This window comes from Mizuhopecten yessoensis, unplaced genomic scaffold (genome assembly GCF_002113885.1).
Source record: "Mizuhopecten yessoensis strain PY_sf001 unplaced genomic scaffold, ASM211388v2 scaffold716311, whole genome shotgun sequence".
Classification (NCBI taxonomy): Eukaryota; Metazoa; Mollusca; class Bivalvia; order Pectinida; family Pectinidae; genus Mizuhopecten; species Mizuhopecten yessoensis.
This window is the reverse complement of record NW_018480053.1, coordinates 438,368-455,032: the sequence shown is the minus strand read 5'-3', so window position 1 is coordinate 455,032 and position 16,665 is coordinate 438,368. Positions and strand designations below refer to the sequence as shown.

Below are 16,665 nucleotides of genomic sequence, written 5' to 3'. Positions count from 1 at the left end.
ACTAACATACAGTGATATAGACTCTGACTAACATACAGTGATATAGACTCCAACTAACATACAGTGATATAGACTCTGACTAACATACAGTGATATAGCCTCTGACTAACATACAGTGATATAGACTCCGACTACCGTACTCTGATATAGACTCTGACTAACATACAGTGATATAGACTCTGACTAACATACAGTGATATAGACTCCGACTATTGACAGTGATATAAACTCTGACTATCGTGTTCTTCAGTGATATAGACCCTACCTAACGTGTTCTACAGTGATATTGACTCTGACTACCGTACAGTGATATAGACTCCGACTACCGAACAGTGATATATACTCAGACTACCGTGTTCTACAGTGATATAGACTCTGACTACCGTACAGTGATATAGACTCCGACTACCGTACAGTGATATAAACTCTGACTACCGTGTTCTTCAGTGATATATACCCTACCTAACGTGTTCTACAGTGATATTGACACTACCTTACGTGTTCTACAGTGATATAGACTCTGACTACCGTGTTCTACAGTGATATAGACTCTGACTAACATACAGTGATATAGACTCTACCTTACGTGTTCTACAGTGATATAGACACTACCTTACGTGTTCTACAGTGATAAAGACTCTGACTACCGTGTTCTACATTGATATAGACTCTGACTAACATACAGTGATATAGACTCTACCTTGCGTGTTCTACAGTGATATAGACACTACCTTACGTGTTCTACAGTGATAAAGACTCTGACTTCCGTGTTCTACATTGATATAGACTCTGACTAACATACAGTGATATAGACTCTGACTAACATACAGTGATATAGACTCTGACTACCGTACAGTGATATAGACCATGATTATCGTACAGTGATATAGACTCTGACTACCGTGTTCTACAGTGATATAGACTCTGACTAACGAGTTCTACAGTGATATAGACTCTGACTACCGTGTTCTACAGTGATATAGACTCTACCTAACGTGTTCTACAGTGATATAGACTCTGACTACCGTACAGTAATATAGACTTTGACTAACGTGGTCTACAGTGATATAGACTCTGACCACCGTGTTCTACAGTGATATAGACTCTGACTACCGTGTTCTACAGTGATATAGACTCTGACTACCGTACAGTGATATAGACTGACTGAAGTGTTTTATACTGATATAGACTCTGACTACCGTACAGTGATATACATTCTGACTGAAGTGTTTTACACTGATATAGACTCTGACTACCGTACAGTGATATAAACTCTGACTACCGTGTTATTCAGTGATATAGACCCTACCTAACGTGTTCTACAGTGATATTGACTCTGACTACCGTACAGTGATATAGACTCTGACTACCGTGTTCTACAGTGATATAGACTCTGACTACCGTGTTCTACAGTGATATAGACTTTGACTAACGTGTTCTACAGTGATACAGACTCTACCTATAGTGTTCTTAAGTGATATAGACTCTGACTACCGTACAGTTATATAGTCTCTGACTACCGTACAGTGATATATACTCTGACTACCGTACAGTGATATAGACTCTGACTATCGCACGGTAATATAGACTTTGACTAGCGTGTTCTACAGTGATACAGACTCTGACTACCGTACAGCGATATAGACTTTGACTAACGTGTTCTACAGTGATACAGACTCTACCTAGAGTGTTCTTAAGTGATATAGAATCTGACTACCGTACAGTGATATAGACTCTGACTACCGTAAAGTGATATAGACTCTGACTATCGCACAGTAATATAGACTTTGACTAGCGTGTTCTACAGTGATCCAGACTCTGACTACCGTACAGTGATATAGACTGACTGAAGTGTTTTATACTGATATAGACTCTGACTACCGTACAGTGATAAAGACTCTGACTACTTCTTCAGTGATATAGACTCTGACTAACATACAGTGATATAGACTCTGACTAAACTAACATACAGTGATATAGACTCTGACTAAACTAACATACAGTGATATAGACTCTGACTAACATACAGTGATATAGACTCTGACTAACATATAGTGATATAGCCTCTGACTACCGTACAGTGATATAGACTCTGACTATCGCACAGTAATATAGACTTTGCCTAGCGTGTTCTACAGTGATACAGACTCTGACTACCGTACAGCGATATAGACTTTGACTAACGTGTTCTACAGTGATACAGACTCTACCTAGAGTGTTCTTAAGTGATATAGACTCTGACTACCGTACAGTGATATAGACTCTGACTACCGTACAGTGATATAGACTCTGACTGAAGTGTTTTACACTGATATAAACTCTGACTACCGTACAGTGATATAGACTCTGACTACCGTGTTCTACAGTGATATAGACTTTGACTAACGTGTTCTACAGTGATATAGACTCCGACTACCGTACAGTGATATAGACTTCGACTACCGTACAGTGATATAAACTCTCACTACCGTGTTCTTTAGTGATATAGACCCTACCTAACGTGTTCTACAGTGATATTGACTCTGACTACCGTACAATGTTATTGACTCTGACTACCTACAGTGATACAGACTCTGACTACCGTACAGCGACAGTGATATAGACTCTGACTACCGTGTTCTACAGTGATATAGACTTTGACTAACGTGTTCTACAGTGATATAGACTCCGACTACCGTACAGTGATATAGACTCCGACTACATTGTTCTACAGTGATATAGACCCTACCTAACGTGTTCTACAGTGATATTGACACTACCTAACGTGTTCTACAATGATATCGACTCTGACTACCGTGTTCTTCAGTTATATAGACTCTGACTAACATACAGTGATATAGACTCTGACTAACATATAGTGATTTAGACTCTGACTACCGTACAGTGATATAGACTCTGACTACCGTACAGAGATATAGACTCTGACTACCGTGTTCTACAGTGATATAGATTCTGACTACCGTGTTCTACAGTGATATAGACTCTGACTACCGTACAGTGATATAGACTTTGACTAACGTGTTCTACAGTGATACAGACTCTACCTAAAGTGTTCTAAAGTGATATAGACTCTGACTATCGCACAGTAATATAGACTTTGACTAACGTGTTCTACATTGACACAGACTCTGACTACCGTACATTGATATAGACTTTGACTAACGTGTTCTACAGTGACACAGACACTACTTAACGTGTTCTACAGTGATATAGACTCTGACTAACGCACAGTAATATAGACTTTGACTAACGTGTTCTACAGAGATACAGACTCTGACTACCGTACAGTGATATAGACTCTGACTATCGCACAGTGATATAGACTCTGACTGAAGTGTTTTACACTGATATAGACTCTGACTACCGTACAGTGATATAGACTCTGACTATCGCACAGTGATACAGACTCTACCTAAAGTGTTCTTAAGTGATAAAGACTCTGACTACCGTACAGTGATATAGACTCTGACTACCGTACAGTGATATAGACTTCGACTACCGTACAGTGATATAAACTCTCACTACCGTAGAGTGATAAAGACTCCGACTTACGTGGTCTACAGTGATATAGACTCTGTCTAACGTGTTCTACAGTGATATATACTCTGACTACCGTACAGTGATATAGACTCTGACTACCGTACAGTGATATTGACTCTGACTACCGTGTTCTTCAGTGATATAGACACTACCTAACGTGTTCTACAGTGATATAGACTCTGACTATCGTACAGTTATATAGACTCCAACTTACGTGTTCTACAGTGATATAGACTCTGACTACCGTACAGTGATAAAGACTCTGACTACCGTACAGTAATATAGACTTTGACTAACGTGTTCTACAGTGATATAGACTCTACCTACCGTGTTCTACAGTGATATAGACATTGACAAACGAAGCAAAAATTGTCTCCGTTACTGCCTGCAGTATTAGATACAATTGGGCGAAATGTCTATGATTTCTGACAGCTGATGTTAATGATTCGGACACTGTGGCTCAGTGAGTTGTTTTCATCAGTTTAGAGTCGGGAAACAAGTCTTTTGTACTCTTTGCTTGACAAAATAACCTTTCCATTCATGTTTGTGTTAGAAACAAACTTAATCTTTCTTATTCATCCCAAACAATGACTCATATTCCGGATATATATCTGAAACGACGATAATAGGCTACATTCTTTTTCATTTCAACTGTACATATTTCATTTTGGCAGCTATCCCAGTCCTTTCAGTTCAACAGACAGCACAGACTGTTGTTTCTGGGAGCAACGCCATCCTGCAGTGTAGCATTACGAGTGCCAATCCAAACGCTCAAACCGTCTACTGGACGTTTACACCGACCGGGGGAACGGAGACGACCCTGAGTATAGACAACACTAACTATCAGGGTTCTACCACTTCCAATCCATCTCTGACGGTGGTCAATGCCAACAGTGCCGATGCTGGGTCCTATGTGTGTCATGCTACTAACAGTGCAGGAATTGGAAATAGTGCGACGATAACACAAACCGTAGGAAGTAGGTTTTAGTGTCGACTCTTTTATCGTTTTGTCTTCAAAGGGACATTAAACGTATGTTAGTCCAATCGTGTATGGTAAATACGCATACACACTGTTTTCCTTTTAATTTAATCCCACTTCCATCTACATTTTGTTTCCCTGATATGACTAAGCTTGTATTCTCAAACTGAACACTGCTACTATTGTTAGAAAATGTTCCTCGCCTAGCACTTATATACTTGACAAGAAATATGTAAAAATTGAAAATGATTGAAATAACATCAAGCATACTCTCTTAATTGTTATTAGGGATATCAAATGATATATCATGTACGATCATTTAATCCTCCTCCTTCTTTATTTCAATTGTGCGTGTTTCACTTTGGCAGCTATCCCAGTCCTTTCAGTTCAACAGACAGCACAGACTTTTGTTTTGGGAAGCAACGCCGTCCTGCAGTGTAGCATTACGAGTGCCAATCCAAACGCTCAAACCGTCCACTGGACATTTACACCGACCGGGGGAACGGAGACGACCCTGAGTATAGACAACACTAACTATCAGGGTTCTACCACTTCCAATCCATCTCTGACGGTGATCAATGCCAACATTGCCGATGCTGGGCCCTATGTGTGTCATGCTACTAACAGTGCAGGAATTGGAAATAGTGCGACGATAACACTAACCGTAGGAAGTAGGTATGTACATCCTAGCGTATACAGTAAAAACGTCTGCAAACCATTTTCATTTTAATTCACTTTTACTTCCATTTATATATTTTTTCTCAAATAAATATAGCTTGCTGATATTATCAAACTGAAACCAACCATTGTTGTTAGAAAGTATAGGCATACGGTAGGAAATTAGCAGAGATTTCTCATGCAGTACAAATATATTTGACAGGAATAATGTTAACACTGAAACTGATTGAAACTACATCAAGTATACTCTCTTAATTGTTATTAGACATATCGAACGATATATCATATACGATAATTCAATCTCCCTCCTTCTTTATTTCAATTGTGCATATTTCATTTTGGCAGCTATCCCAGTCCTTTTCGTTCAACAGACAGCACGGACTGTTGTTTCTGGAAGCAACGCCGTCCTGCAGTGTAGCATTATGAGTGCCAATCCAAACGCTCAAACCGTCCACTGGACGTTTACACCGATCGGGGGAACGGGGACGACCCTGAGTATAGACATCACTAACTATCAGGGTTCTACCACTTCCAATCCATCTCTGACGGTGATCAATGCCAACAGTGCCGATGCTGGGTCCTATGTGTGTCATGCTACTAACAGTGCAGGAATTGGAAATAGTGCGACGATAACCCTAACCGTAGGAAGTAGGTTTTAGTGTCGACTCTTTTATCGTTTCGTCTTCAAAGGAACGTTAATCTTATGTTAGTCCAATCGAATATGGTAAATACGCATACACACTGTTTTCCTTTTAATTTAATCCCACTTCTGTCTACATTTTGTTTCACAGAAATGACCGAGCTTGTATTATCAAACTGAACACTGCTACTATTGTTAGAATTTTTTTCTCGCCTAGCACTTATATACTTGACAAGAACTATGTAAAAATTGAAAATGATTGAAATAACATCAAGCATACTCTCTTAATTGTTATTAGGGATATCAAATGATATATCATATACGATAATTTAATCTCCCTCTTTCTTTATTTCAATTGTGCATGTTTCATTTTGGCAGCTATCCCAGTCCTTTCAGTTCAACAGACAGCACGGAATGTTGTTCCTGGAAGCAACGCCATCCTGCAGTGTAGCATTACGAGTGCCAATCCAAACGCTCAAACCGTCCACTGGACATTTACACCGACCGGGGGAACGGAGACGACCCTGAGTATAGACAACACTAACTATCAGGGTTCTACCACTTCCAATCCATCTCTGACGGTGGTCAATGCCAACAGTGCCGATGCTGGGTCCTATGTGTGTCATGCTACTAACAGTGCAGGAATTGGAAATAGTGCGACGATAATATTAACCGTAGGAAGTAGGTTTTGTGGTGTCATTTTAATTTTTTAACTGTAAATGGGTAATAAACTTATGTACATCCTAGCGTATACAGTAAAAACGTCTGCAAACCGTTTTCATTTTAATTCACTTTCACTTCCATTTATATTTTCTTTCACAAAATAAATATAGCTTGCTGATATAATCAAACTGAAACCTACCATTGTTGTTAGAAAGTATAGGCATAAGGTAGGAAATTAGCAGAGATTTCTCATGCAGCACAAATATATTTGAACAGAATAATATTAACACTGAAAATCATTAAAACTACATCAAGTATTATCTCTTAATTGATATTAGGCATATCAATTGATATATCATACACGATAATTTAATCTTCCTCCTTCTTTATTTCAATTGTGCATACTTCATTTTGGCAGCTATCCCAGTTCTTTTCGTTCAACAGACAACACGGACTGTTGTTTCTGGAAGCAACGCTGTCCTGCAGTGTAGCATTATGAGTGCCAATCCAAACGCTCAAACCGTCCACTGGACGTTTACACCGTTCGGGGGAACGGATATACAGTAAAAACGTCTGCAAACTAACTATCAGGGTTCTACCACTTCCAATCCATCTCTGACGGTGATCAATGCCAACAGTGCCGATGCTGGGTCCTATGTGTGTCATGCTACTAACAGTGCAGGAATTGTGTCATGCTACTAACAGTGCAGGAATTGGAAATAGTGCGACGATAACACTAACCGTAGGAAGTAGGTTTTAGTGTCGACTCTTTTATCGTTTTGTCTTCAAAGGGACATTAAACTTATGATAGTCCAATCGTATATGGTAAATACGCATACACACTTCAATCTACCTTTTTTTTCCCCTTATATGACCAAGCTTGTGTTATCAAACTGAACACTGCTACTATTGTTAGAAAATGTTTCTCGCCTAGCACTTATATACTTGACAAGAACTATGTAAAAATTGAAAATGATTGAAATAACATCAAGCATACTCTCTTAATTGATATTAGGGATATCAAATGATATATCATATACGATAATTTAATCTCCCTCTTTCTTTATTTCAATTGTGCATGTTTCATTTTGGCAGCTATCCCAGTCCTTTCAGTTCAACAGACAGCACGGAATGTTGTTCCTGGAAGCAACGCCATCCTGCAGTGTAGCATTACGAGTGCCAATCCAAACGCTCAAACCGTCCACTGGACATTTACACCGACCGGGGGAACGGAGACGACCCTGAGTATAGACAACACTAACTATCAGGGTTCTACCACTTCCAATCCATCTCTGACGGTGATCAATGCCAACAGTGCCGATGCTGGGTCCTATGTGTGTCATGCTACTAACAGTGCAGGAATTGGAAATAGTGCGACGATAACACTAACCGTAGGAAGTAGGTTTTGCGGTGTCATTTTAATTTTTTAACTGTAAATGGGTAATAAACTTATGTACATCCTAGCGTATACAGTAAAAACGTCTGCAAACCGTTTTCATTTTAATTCACTTCCACTTCCATTTATATTTTCTTTCTGAAATAAATATAGCTTGCTGATATAATCAAACTGAAACCTACCGTTGTTGTTAGAAAGTATAGGCATAAGGTAGGAAATTAGCAGAGATTTCTCATGCAGCACAAATATATTTGACAAGAATAATGTTAACACTGAAACTGATTGAAACTACATCAAGTATACTCTCTTAATTGTTTTCAGGCAAATCAAATGATATATCATATACGATAATTTAATCTCCCTCCTTCTTTATTTCAATTGTGCATATTTCATATTGGCAGCTATCCCAGTCCTTTTCGTTCAACAGACAGCACGGACTGTTGTTTCTGGAAGCAACGCCGTCCTGCAGTGTAGCATTATGAGTGCCAATCCAAACGCTCAAACCGTCCACTGGACGTTTACACCGACCGGGGGAACGGAGACGACCCTGAGTATAGACAACACTAACTATCAGGGTTCTACCACTTCCAATCCATCTCTGACGGTGATCAATGCCAACAGTGCCGATGCTGGGTCCTATGTGTGTCATGCTACTAACAGTGCAGGAATTGGAAATAGTGCGACGATAACACTAACCGTAGGAAGTAGGTTTTAGTGTCGACTCTTTTATCGTTTCGTCTTCAAAGGGACATTAAACTTATGTTAGTCCAATCGTATATGGTAAATACGCATACACACTGTTTTCCTTTTAATTTAATCCCACTTCTGTCTACATTTTGTTTCACAGAAATGACCGAGCTTGTATTATCAAACTAAACACTGCTACTATTGTTAGAAAATGTTTCTCGCCTAGCACTTATATACTTGACAAGAACTATGTAAAAATTGAAAATGATTGAAATAACATCAAGCATACTCTCTTAATTGATATTAGGGATATCAAATGATATATCATATACGATAATTTAATCTCCCTCTTTCTTTATTTCAATTGTGCATGTTTCATTTTGGCAGCTATCCCAGTCCTTTCAGTTCAACAGACAGCACGGAATGTTGTTCCTGGAAGCAACGCCATCCTGCAGTGTAGCATTACGAGTGCCAATCCAAACGCTCAAACCGTCCACTGGACATTTACACCGACCGGGGGAACGGAGACGACCCTGAGTATAGACAACACTAACTATCAGGGTTCTACCACTTCCAATCCATCTCTGACGGTGATCAATGCCAACAGTGCCGATGCTGGGTCCTATGTGTGTCATGCTACTAACAGTGCAGGAATTGGAAATAGTGCGACGATAACACTAACCGTAGGAAGTAGGTTTTGCGGTGTCATTTTAATTTTTTAACTGTAAATGGGTAATAAACTTATGTACATCCTAGCGTATACAGTAAAAACGTCTGCAAACCGTTTTCATTTTAATTCACTTCCACTTCCATTTATATTTTCTTTCTGAAATAAATATAGCTTGCTGATATAATCAAACTGAAACCTACCGTTGTTGTTAGAAAGTATAGGCATAAGGTAGGAAATTAGCAGAGATTTCTCATGCAGCACAAATATATTTGACAAGAATAATGTTAACACTGAAACTGATTGAAACTACATCAAGTATACTCTCTTAATTGTTTTCAGGCAAATCAAATGATATATCATATACGATAATTTAATCTCCCTCCTTCTTTATTTCAATTGTGCATATTTCATATTGGCAGCTATCCCAGTCCTTTTCGTTCAACAGACAGCACGGACTGTTGTTTCTGGAAGCAACGCCGTCCTGCAGTGTAGCATTATGAGTGCCAATCCAAACGCTCAAACCGTCCACTGGACGTTTACACCGATCGGGGGAACGGAGACGACCCTGAGTATAGACAACACTAATTATCAGGGTTCTACCACTTCCAATCCATCTCTGACGGTGATCAATGCCAACAGTGCCGATGCTGGGTCCTATGTGTGTCATGCTACTAACAGTGCAGGAATTGGAAATAGTGCGACGATAACACTAACCGTAGGAAGTAGGTTTTAGTGTCGACTCTTTTATCGTTTCGTCTTCAAAGGGACATTAAACTTATGTTAGTCCAATCGTATATGGTAAATACGCATACACACTGTTTTCCTTTTAATTTAATCCCACTTTTGTCTACATTTTGTTTAACAGAAATGACCGACCTTGTATTATCAAACTAAACACTGCTACTATTGTAAGAAAATGTTTTTCGCCTAGCACTTATATACTTGACAAGAAATATGTCATAATTGAAAATGATTGAAATAAAATCAAGCATACTCTCTTAATTGTTTTTAGGGATATCAAATGATATATCATATACGATAATTAAATCTCACTCCTTCTTTATTTCAATTGTGCATGTTTCACTTTGGCAGCTATCCCAGTCCTTTCAGTTCAACAGACAGCAAAGACTGTTGTTCCTGGAAGCAACGCCATCCTGCAGTGTAGCATTACTAGTGCCAATCCAAACGCTCAAACCGTCCACTGGACGTTTACACCGATTGGGGGAACGGAGACGACCCTGAGTATAGACAACACTAACTATCAGGGTTCTACCACTTCCAATCCATCTCTGACGGTGGTCAATGCCAACAGTGCCGATGCTGGGTCCTATGTATGCCATGCTACTAACAGTGCAGGAATTGGAAATAGTGCGACGATAACACTAACCGTAGGAAGTAGGTTTTAGTGTCGTCTCTTTAATCGTTTAGACTTCAAAGGGACATTAAACTTATGTTAGTCCAATCCCATATTCCTTTCATTTTAAAGTTCACGTAAGTATGTTATCTCTCGCATTGCTTTGATTTTATGTTTCCTTGTATAATCTTTCATGCCAGGAATATAGTAATCAAAATGATTGTAATGGCAAATTTGTAACAGTCTTCCATGGTATCCATGCATAATTCTGTCAATCTTTTGACTAATTTAAAGTACTTTTAGTATATAAATCCCATCAAAATGTTATCACTAATACGCATTTCTATTGTCATGACCCATACCTGAGTGTTGCAAAGTTTTACAACAAGTTTGTTGCAGTACAAAGACACTACAAGTTTGTTGAATCGTTTTGACTAATCTGGATCGACGTCAGATCATGCTGCTGGCGCTATTTTTAAACTATTTTTTATTTTTCCAGCGCATGACATTCGCGTCATCAGAAAAAATATGTTCAGATATTGCATTTGAGATCTCAATCCCTCAACATATCACCAATACAGAACGATCGTAGTGTTCTTGAGCAAAGCGTAAAGAAACATCAAAGAAAACGTTCTGAATTGCAAGAGCTAGCAAAAGCGTTAGGAAAACATCCATGCCCCCGTTATTGATGGTCGTATGCGGTACTATATATGTGACTTTGGAAACAGAACGTCTCGTAATATGAACTCGGCAATTTTCCTTGATTAATGATAGCTTTTTTTTGCCAATTACAATGGATACATTGTTACTTAGGGAACAAAATACATTAAAAATTAGAAATGTTAACAAGGTAAATGTAGTGTTTACCTATTCGTTTTGTTGAGAAGATAGTTTGGACTCTTTTATGAAAAGATATGAACTAACTGTATATTAACATGTTTTTTGTTGGAGGTATACCGACTGCGTCTATAGCCCTGAATAGTTACACTTAATTTCATGGCAGGCTTTAACCATTCCTTGTAATATCGTAGCAAATCCTTCAGCCAAAAGTGTAACATGGGAGAAGATTACCAACATTGTACCCAAGACGCTAGGGATAACATGATGACAAATGTTATCTGTTCTTGATTCAGGAGATTTTTTCAACATCCTTATTTTCTAATTTTAGACGATAAACAGTCATGTTATCACGAGAGCACAATTCTAATGTCTTATTTGGTATTTTTAAGGTTTGCCGACAGTGGTGATTCAACAGAATACCTATTCTGCATCAACTGGTAGCAGCCTGACTCTTGTCTGTACCGTTAGCGCAAATCCAGCCCATACCAGCGTCGGCTGGGAGAAGCTTGTTAACAACGTTTATCAGACAGTTTCCATTAGTGGTAATACCAGATACACAGGGGGATCTACGACCACACCATCCTTAGCCATTACTAACTCTCAACCGAGCGACAGTGGAACTTACAGATGCACTGCGACTAATCCAGTAGGGATCGGAACTAGTGGAACGACCCAGCTGACTGTCAGCGGAAGTAAGCAATATAATATACATATATAATGATCAGAAGAGCTTTAGTCACTATTTTCATTTCGCCCGTCCGTCTGTTTATCACACATTGCTTTCGAAAATCCCGTTCAATTGTTGACTGATATTGTTTTGTGTGATTATTGGTTTATTTGATACATGTGTTTGGTTATATTTGACTGATACTTGCGTAATAGCAACTATCAAAGTTAGCTTGAAGATTAGCACATTCCGAGCATAAGCAATCTATATATTTTGCATAATCATCTACATAATTATCATATCATCTACCGGTAGCAAGATAAACCCATTATCATTGGGTGTGCATATGAGTAGACTCAAAGCGAAGTTGAGAACGACTGAGAACAGCTGTTTTTCCCATTTTGGTATGTATTTTTGTCGAAAGAGCGCCTGCTCGCTTAAAGTGACGACCTGAACCGGAAATAGTTCCGACACAAACTTGATCCGCGTAAGAAAAGAAAATTCGTCATCTACTTATAATTATAGATATATTAAAAATATTGGGAGGATAACAACACCATTTTAAGTGTAAATGTGTATATTGAGATGCCAATGACGATAGCATTATCTTAAAGGTTTGCCGACAGTGGTGATTCAACAGAATACCTATTCTGCAACAACTGGTAGCAGCCTGACTCTTGTCTGTACCGTTAGCGCAAATCCAGCCCATACCAGCGTCGGCTGGGAGAAGCTTGTTAACAACGTTTATCAGACAGTTTCCATTAGTGGTAATACCAGATACACAGGGGGATCTACGACCACACCATCCTTAGCCATTACTAACTCTCAACCGAGCGACAGTGGAACTTACAGATGCACAGCGACTAATCCAGTAGGGATCGGAACTAGTGGAACGACACAGCTGACTGTCAGTGGAAGTAAGCAGAATCTCTTTACTGTGATAGTGTTTGGGAGAGTTATAGGTACTCCTTCAGTCCGTCCGTCCGTCCATGAACCCCAACCTTCATCCAACCCTAATGTCAGCAGAATAGATAATATTTGATTGTTGATACTAATAGTAAATATAATAAGTGTATCTCTTGGTTTCGTTGCCTTGTCTCCCTAATCGTATGCTATGTGGTTTCTAGACATTTTTTACTTGAATTAAGAGACAAATGATTATCGGGAACGTCTGTTAATATAATTGTACGAAGTAATACAGCCTGTTCTGGATCGCTTATCTAAGAAATATTATAAGTGTCAGAGGGCTCTTTTCGTGATCTAAACGGTCACTTCAAGCAATTATTTCTGGATAGCAACTACTAGTAAAGATGCAATTCTAAGAATGATTATGAGTAGAAGGCTTCTGTTTTTCTGTTGTATTAAGTAAACACATTCAAGTATTTAAATTATTACCTCATTCTTTCTTCTATTTACAATGACTACATCAACCACCCTTAGTTTTCATTGCTGAACTAAAGGAGACACGCACAATCTGGCCATCAGAATTTGTCCTTGGGTTTGGTGCCATTCCATGGAACTTAGTGCATTGGTCACTACATGGAATCTGTTGAGATCCCTAACAAATAGCAATATATTCAATTACTTAGAATGAATATTCGGATACACATGTGCTATTAGGATAAGGACATGTGGTTCATGCTGTCCCACTCCTGATAACTTATTTGCAATTAACTTGTTCACCCCTGAAATTTTCATAATAAACTATTTCAACCTTTGTATTGGAAGAGTTCAAATGTGTCTTTAGGGGTGAATGAGTTAAATATCTTTGTATGAGAATACTTTTTATGATTGTTTAACTATCCAAGTGAGCGATACAGGCTCTCTAGACATTCACACAAAATTAGGAATACTTTACTCAGATATTATTTATCTGTATAATATGTTCAGGTTAATTTGCATACAGATATAAACAGAATCCTAGTAATAATGTTTGATGTTCTTTCAGTTTACACAAATATTATGATTGCTCTTTGAGAGGTTCTTTTTTCACAACTAATACAATTTTCTATGTGACGTTTCGATGACTAGTACGATATGTACACTGTCACCTTCATCTTCATCAGACAAATTACCAATGAAGCGAAACATCGAAACGTCACATAGAAAATTTTATTGGTTGTGTAAAAAGAACTTCTCATAATCCATACTTACCAACCTGAAGAAAATGTTTAGAAATATTATGATTGCTCATTGTTGGAAATGTTTGACATTGTAATGATACTTACCGTAATAGCAAAATACATCTATAGAATCAGGGGAACATGTGCTAACTTTTGCGAAAAGTATTTGTACATTTACCTAAGGTGAGATTAATCATATGTATCCAGTAATAAGCCCATGTATGGAAGCAGGTCCACCAATATCAGTTCAGAAGAAATCTGATTGAAGTGTCCTGTAGTAGCCCTTCCTCCTAACTTCAAATCAGTGATTATGTGTAATCCAATAAAACAACCATGTGATTTTGTCAAGGTTTAGTATCAACTACTCCGGCTCTGCAGTCAATATTCCATCTCTGACTGTTCTCAATGTTGACCTTGCTGACAGTGGTACCTATACCTGTTTTGCCACCAACGCTGTGGGACAGGGAAATAGCCAGAGTACCACACTGTCCGTCTCAGGAAGTCAGTTTTGCATGAACATTAATTCTCATTTTGATGTTGTTGTAAAAGAAATGATTTAACATAAAATCTCGACATAAGTGGGGATCAGAATTACTGCTAAAAAAAAAGGCTAAACCTCCTACTCCCACACCCAAGAAAGCTGAGGAGTTGGGTGGTAAGGGTTACAGACTGTAAAACCTTTAAACGACATCTCCTCAGATACCACTAGTATATTTCCATCTTTATACCTAAAAGGATTAAGATAGTATTTATGGGAATATAAACACATACAAGAGGCCAATGGTTTCACATAGCTGGTGGGAGCTAATATTGTTTTTATCCTGAATAACATCGAGTGTCATCGTTAATTATCCCCCGCTTTCACCAAAATTGGGATATTAATTTGGGTCTGTCTGTCTGTCTGTCTGTCTGTCTGTCTGTCAGGCTCCGTTTCCGTGCAATAACTACAACAAATATTAATCGATTTTCTTCGGACTTGGTCACAGGGTTTAATGCCTTCAGAGCTCGGCCAAGGTTTATGACCACTTTCAGCGGACCCCATTTGGCGGAGTTATGGCCCCTTGAATAATGAAAAAGTCATTATCTGCCGCGCTTCGTTCCCGTGAAATAACTAAAACAAATGTTAACTGATTTTCTTCAAACTTGGTCACAGGGTTAAATGCCTTAAGGGCTCGGCCAAGTTCGATGACCACTTTCAGCGGACCCCATTTAGCGGAGTTATGGCCCCTTGAATAACGAAAAACGTAATAATCTGCTGGATTTTGTTTCTGTGCAATAACTATAACAAATGTTAACCGATTTTCTTCAAACTTGTTCGATTTTGATGAAAATTGGTATATAGGGATATTAGGGGACTGCGAATTCAACCGCATAGGTTTCGTTGCCATAGAAACGACATGGAGACTTCTGATTGGTCGAGTTTTAGAATTTTCGATTTTTATGAAAATTGGTATATAGGGGTATTCGGGGACTGCGAATAAAACTGCATAATGTTCGTTACCATAGCAGCCACACGAAGGCTTATGATTGGTCGCAATTTAGATATTGTTCGATTTCGATGAAAATTGGTATAAAGGGATATTAGGGGACTGCGAATTTAACCGCATATGTTTCGTTGACATAGAAACCATATACCAACCAAAAGAAGACTTCTGATTGGTGGAAATTCAGATATTGTCCGTTTTTGATGAAAATCGTTATAGAGGGGTATAAGGGGACTGCAAATTGAACCGCCGTTTCGTTGCCGTAAGCAACCCCGTGGAGGCTTCTTATTGGTCGAAATTTAGAAAACAGCATAAGTTTCGTTACCATAGCAACCACACGGAGGCTTCTGATTGGTCGCAATTTAGATATTGTTTGATTTCACTCAAATTTAGTCATATGTACATTGTAGGTGTACTATGGCAATGCGATCCTTTTTCTGATGCATCTTTGCGACTATGGTACACCATTACAATTAGTAGAACAATGGAGGCTGTTATCGACAGTCTAAGCTTCAAACGTGTTTTTCTAGTTTACCGTTTTGCGTAAGTTATTATATGAAGGCATTTCGGAGAAGTCGGGAAACGTACTCTATTTCATCATCTGCAATAAGCGTACATCTGACGATTCGCGGGAGAAATCATTGTTTTGGTGGCATTAATGACAGGGGCAGTTATCGACAGGTGGAGATAGTTATCGACAACTAAATTAAAATATTGCTTATTTCTATTATTAATCTCTCATAGTACATTCATTTGTTCTGACGTGTGTCCAATTGCTTAAAAAAGGTATAAACATGTCAAGTGATATATCAAGTCACATATGTAAACAAACGCGATCCCTTTTCTGTTCGCATGCGCAAAACAGTCACCGTCACAGCATTTTGATCATACACATTTTCTGGTTCCCTTTAAATATGGTGTCCCACCCAAATTTCATATTCTTT

At 38.6% G+C, this 16,665-nt stretch overlaps 1 protein-coding gene across 1 annotated transcript in view; it reads left to right on the top strand.

Moving 5' to 3' along the window:
• Nucleotides 1-16,665, top strand: part of LOC110442903 (hemicentin-1-like) — a 69,502-nt gene that overhangs the window by 11,511 nt on the left and 41,326 nt on the right. Inside the window, exons 5-13 of the mRNA XM_021486766.1 lie at nucleotides 4,215-4,517; nucleotides 4,888-5,190; nucleotides 5,543-5,845; nucleotides 8,298-8,600; nucleotides 8,971-9,273; nucleotides 9,673-9,975; nucleotides 10,346-10,648; nucleotides 11,837-12,139; nucleotides 12,729-13,031. Of these exons, the coding sequence (XP_021342441.1) occupies nucleotides 4,215-4,517; nucleotides 4,888-5,190; nucleotides 5,543-5,845; nucleotides 8,298-8,600; nucleotides 8,971-9,273; nucleotides 9,673-9,975; nucleotides 10,346-10,648; nucleotides 11,837-12,139; nucleotides 12,729-13,031 (2,727 nt within the window). The remainder of the gene's footprint in view (nucleotides 1-4,214; nucleotides 4,518-4,887; nucleotides 5,191-5,542; nucleotides 5,846-8,297; nucleotides 8,601-8,970; nucleotides 9,274-9,672; nucleotides 9,976-10,345; nucleotides 10,649-11,836; nucleotides 12,140-12,728; nucleotides 13,032-16,665) is intronic.